General features: G+C 43.8%; 1 protein-coding gene across 4 annotated transcripts in view; it reads right to left on the reverse strand.

The window, feature by feature from the left end:
- Window positions 1–1,060: 1,060 nt before the first annotated feature.
- The window catches only part of ZBBX (zinc finger B-box domain containing), an 80,345-nt gene continuing 75,737 nt past the window's right edge, over window positions 1,061–5,668 (reverse strand). For all 4 annotated transcript variants that reach the window (XM_019503243.1, XM_019503244.1, XM_019503242.1 and 1 more), the window contains one exon: window positions 1,061–1,263. In XM_019503243.1, coding sequence (XP_019358788.1) covers window positions 1,191–1,263 — 73 coding nt within the window. In that variant the 3' untranslated portion in view covers window positions 1,061–1,190. The remainder of the gene's footprint in view (window positions 1,264–5,668) is intronic.

Here is a 5,668-nt window from a genome sequence, read left to right on the forward strand (position 1 = left end):
GGTCCCTTCCAACCCTAGAAACTATGAAACTATAAGAACAGGACTAAATACAGACAGGAACTGATAATTAAGCCCCTTGACTAACAACTGTTTTTAAATGGATAAGAGGTAAAAACGTAATTGTTAAGTATTGCTCAAATTTTTCCTGTGTTCTGATGTGGAGGCAAAGAAATCCCCCATCAGCCCTGCTTATAGATTTTCATGTTTTGCACTGCCTCAGCTCTCATTACAACAGGGATGGGCAATTATTTTGGCTGTAAAGCCACTTAATGAGTTCTGGTGTACTCTTGAGGGCCGTATCTTCCTTCCTCCCTCCTTCCCTGGAGCTGTAGCATGCCCTAATCCCAATCCTCTCTCTCCCCCCACTCCCTTCTCTCCGTCTCCAGAGGTATAGCACACCCCGATTCTCTTTCTTTCTCCAGCTCCTGAGTTATAGCATGCTCCGATCTTCCCTTTTGCTCTCTCTTCCCACTCCCCAGATCTTTCTAGCATGCCCCAAAACCTCTCTCTCCCCATCCCTTCCCACTGCAACCCCTACCCAGAGCTGAAACATGCCCCAATCCCCATCTCTAACTCAGAACCTGCTGGCCCCATTGGCATTTTCTGGTACCACCCCCAACGTGGCAGAAGCAACCCCAAATGGGAACCAGCATCAGCTGTGAACACACCCAGCATGTTCCAGATGGGGATCGAGACATCTGCCGGGGTCCACAGCTGATGCCACTGCAGCAGCACTGAACAGCAGTCCCATTCACCTACCTGGTACCACATGGTGGCCGGAGCCAGAGTTAGAGCCATCGGCCACCTGCAAGCCAGATCCCAGGAGCTGGCAGCAGCCAGCCAGCAAGCTGGATACAAGTAGTTGGTAGGGCAGATCCAGCCCACGGGACATATTTTGCCCACCTGTGCATTACAACAAACAGGCAACTTACAGGATTAAGCACCCTGTTTCTTAACTTTCTAAGTCTTCAGTAAAAGGATCTTAAAGTTGCAATATTACTGAAGACAAGTTGCTTCTGCTAAAAAATAAATTAAAGTAAAAGACAATATCCACATATGATTTTATTTTCAAACGCCTTTTATTCATATCGGTGACCTACAAAGCAGTCTTCAACAGTTAAAGTTTACAGTGCCCTAGATGACTATGCCAGCTACTCATTTTATGTTAAGCAAAGTTATTTACTTGCTGGTCAATGTAGGGCAAGAACCAGTTGCTTGTCTCTCACAACTTCTTCCTCCTCAGCGTAGTTTTCATCACAATCACTGAAAAACAAAAGACAGTGATTGTCAAAAGTTCCTTTTAATGTTAGCTTGATACAATTGACCATTATATACACAAAGTTATGAAAATTATGTCATTGCTAACATAAGGTATGCTGTTGGATTACCTTGCCCATTTTTCCTCTCTCTACCAAATTGTATTTTGAAGCTCTCTGAAAATATTTTCCTGTAATCTTAAAGTATGCACATTTTAGTGTACACATGTAAGACACAGGGGTTTTAAATCTGGTTTCCCACCTGCATCATGGCAATAAATAGTAATTACACGGGAATAGGTGCCGTAAGGCCATTTTTTTGTAAAAACACTTACAAAAATACAATAAACCCTGTTTATAACATAATAATAAACCTTGTTCTCCCCTACTCTTAGCATAAGAAAAACATTTTTCCCTATTATGATGCAAGGCAGTGCGTAGCCTGATTATAGTGAACACATTCTTCTAAACAAACTCTTCTCCCAGTTCCATGGGAGCTCATTATAATGAGGTTGTTCTGCACGAAGTATGCAACAAATATTTGCAAGACCCTGAAACATGGTGTTTTCTCTCTCTCATGGTATAGCTTTTAGGTTTACAAGGAGGTAACAGGTGCTAAGATGAGTTCAACAAACACTGAAGTCAAGCTGGGCCTTTTCATTAAGCTAAAGAGGTACTCTTAACATTATTTTAAATATTAAATAAATAAATAAAAACAAAGATACAAATAAAGATACAAACTATATAAAAAGAAGATACAAAAGATATACAAAGAAGATATACAAAATCTTACAAAAGATACAAGAAGATACAAAAGGTATACAAATGAAGATACAAAGAATACAAAATGAAGATAGCAAAAGATACATTTCAGTTTAAAAGGCAACCAACAAAATCCATCCATGAAAATAGCATTGTAGTACCTAACTTACTTTTTAGTTATGTTATATAGTGCTTTCAAGGTACAAAATGTTATAGAAGTGCTAATTAAAATTATTCTTATTTATTTAAATATTATGCCAAGAACTCTTCTTATATCTTCATACAGTTATATTTCCAGGCCTTATTATCAAGAATACCTGCTCAAATGAATCAATTTTGGGAAGAAACACCCAAAGCACAGCCAGATATAGACCATGCCTTATTCTTGACTTCCTAGACATGAACTTAGATCTTATGGCAAAAGTAATGTTAACAAATGCAGTTAAATAATCCAATGTTGCCAAAATTATTTTCAGTTGACTGGGCATGGATCCATAATACTACAACTCTCTCTCTCAACCATCATCCCATATTTATTTACTGGGATCTCGTATCAGAGGAGAACATAACAAATTCACACCCCCTATATGCCTGATCGTCCATGCCGTTTCTTCACAAAAATTATCAAGGGTCACATTTGTGAGAGCCCTGCAGGGGAAGTGATGTTGAGGGGTAATCAGCATGGGCTTGTGCAAGGCCGATCCTGCCTGACTAACCTGGTCTCTTTCTATGACCAGGTAACAAAGAACTTAGATGTGAAGGAAGAAGTCGATGTCATCTTCTTGGACTTCCAGAAGGCCTTTGACAGAGCGTCCCACCCAATTCTGGTGGGCAAGCTGAGGGACTGCAGGATTGACGAATGCACAGTCACATGGGTGGCAAACTGGCTCTAGGGACGAACCCAGAGGGTGGTAGTGGACAGGTCGATGTCGACCTGAGAGGGTGTGGGCAGCGGAGTCCCCCAGGGCTCGGTCCTTGGGCCGGTGCTCTTCAACATCTTCATCAGCGACCTGGATGAGAGTGTGGAGAGCACCCTGTTCAAGTTCGCTGAAGACACCAAGCTGTGGGGTAAAGTGAATACACCGGCAGGCAGGGACCGCATCCAGGCAGACCTGGATAGGTTAGAGAAGTGGATAGATCTGAACAGGATGCGGTTCAACAAGGACAAGGGCAGGGTGCTGCACCTGGGGAGAGGGAACCAGCATTATGGTTATAGGTTAGGGGCTGACCCTCTCAGCAGCACAGAGGCAGAGAGGGATCTTGGAGTCAGGATTGACTCCAGGATGAATATGAGTCACCAATACGATGAAGCAATAGGCAGAGCCAACCGCACCCTGTCATGCATCAACAGGGGCATCACTAACAGGTCCAGAGAGGTCTTGCTCCCCCTCTATGCGGCACTGGTCAGGCCACAGCTGGAGTACTGTGTCCAGTTCTGGGCGCCGCACTTCAAGAAGGACGTGGAGAACCTGGAGAGGGTCCAGAGGAGGGCCACTCGTATGGTTGAGGGCCTCCATGGCCAGCCCTATGAGGAGAGGCTGAGGGACCTGAATCTCTTCAGTCTCCGCAAGAGGAGACTGAGGGGGGATCTTGTGGCTGCCTACAACCTTATCAGGGGCCACCAGCAGGGACTCGGGGAAAGTCTGTTCACCAGGGCCCCCCTTGGAGTCACCAGGAACAATGGCCACAAGCTGAGGGAGGATAGGTTTAGGTTAGATATTAGGAAGAACTACTTCACGGTAAGGGTGGCCAAAGCCTGGAATAGGCTTCCCAGAGAGGTGGTGCTCTCACCTTCCCTGGAAATCTTCAAGAGGAGACTGGATAGGCACCTGGCTGGGGTCTTATGACCCCTGCCACCCCCAGCGCTCCTTCCTGCCCATGGCAGGGGGTCAGACTAGATGATCTTTCTAGGCCCCTTCCAACTCATTGATTCTATGATTCACCTCACCTGCTAAAGAGTCTCCTCAAGTCTGTTACACTAAATATCACCGTTCTATCACCTGCCTTTGTCAAATTCTGTGCTATTCTAGGTATCTAGCAACCAATAATGCTTTTCCACTTCCCTGGGAAAGAGTTAGGAGGAACATATGTAGTAACTGGATTTTTTCTACATGTCTATATATACACATTCTGCTTTCTGTGCCCTTTGCAATTAAGATTGAACTCTCTTGGACAATATTTTCTGTTGGGGTGACATGCTCAAATTGCCCTTCATGGTCTTATAGCCAGGTAATGCAGGACCAAACACTACTCAGATGCTTCTCTACTCCAGAAGCCAAATTATAAAATGTCTCAAACAGAGAAGCCAACTGTTTAATATATATAAATAATACTTTTGAAAAAACTCTAGTTACTGTAGAAGTAACACTTTCTGCTTCAAGTGCTTGTCCATACATATGCTCCACTTTTGGTGCTTACCAAGCAGTGCCCTGATCAAATTTAGAGAGTGCAGGCAGTTTCATTTAAAAGTAAATCATAAAACAACTCTACCAAAAGTAGCGCGTTTTCAGGAATGATTATGTTCAATAAATGAATTTATGGCCGTCTTGAATCTATCAATAATGGGGATACTTCTCAAGGAAGCAGCAAAGTCTGCTCGTGCACTTGTGAAAGGAACCCTAGTGGTACCTATAAGATCTAATCTAGCCAATTCTAAAAGTTGGGATACGTTGAAACTCATCTGGATAATTTCTGAGCTGCAGAAAAGGGGAACATACTCAGGGTACACCTGGGGTTCCCCCACATGCAGTGGTATGCACCAAGTCAGCAGCCCCATTTTGCAGATGTCCCACAGGCTTAATCCCAGGAGTGGCAGGGGCCTGACCCCAAGAGACAACAGGCAATGTCTATGCTGCCTAAAGAAGCAGGTTTCCTTAGTCTGTGCTCCAAGGACAACTTATGTTTATAGCCTAAGAGTCTTTTTGTCTCATAAGGAAAGAATGAAAGGTTACCAGATTTCAGCCCAAAGATTATCCAGAGGAGTTTCAACATAGAGCATATCCAACTTTTAGGAACTGCCTGGATTCCCTGGGGTGCCCCTGTTTGCAGAGGCAGAGCCTGAATTGAGCAAATCCCCTGCAAGGATATTTTAGGAGTGCACCTCTGCAAACAGGAAAACCAGGCAAGTACTTCAAGGGCCCTATCCTGCATGCTCTATGAAATCCCATGCAGGAGATTTCCTTGGTGCAAAGAATTGGGCCCCTGAAGACCTGGGAACACCTGCCCAAGACAGCTGGAGAGCACAGGGCAGCTCGGGCCACCCACACTCTCCCACCATAAATCAGATAGATGCCCGCCACAAAAAAGCAGCACAAATTTATAGCACCTATTGTCAGAGCAAGTTTTGGGTATTTGTGGAGCAACAAAAGACATGGATGTCTGCTTGCTTGGGCTTTGTGCCACCATAAAAAATGTTTACAGAAGCACAAAGGCAACATCTATTTTCAGCCTTGGGAATGGGGTTTAACCTGTAGCTGTAAACCTACAAACTTAAGGGATGTACCTTAGATACATTTTCCCTTAAACTTCATTCTAATAAGGGAGACTAAGTGGGTGAATCAAAATAGGGTGATTAAAATGGAACTCTATTTTTGGGCACAAATTTGGAATAACATTTGAGTCACGCTCCCATTCTGAAATTGAAACTGATG

Source organism: Gavialis gangeticus, unplaced genomic scaffold (assembly GCF_001723915.1).
Source record: "Gavialis gangeticus isolate Ggan-Ray unplaced genomic scaffold, GavGan_comp1, whole genome shotgun sequence".
NCBI lineage: Eukaryota > Metazoa > Chordata > Crocodylia > Gavialidae > Gavialis > Gavialis gangeticus.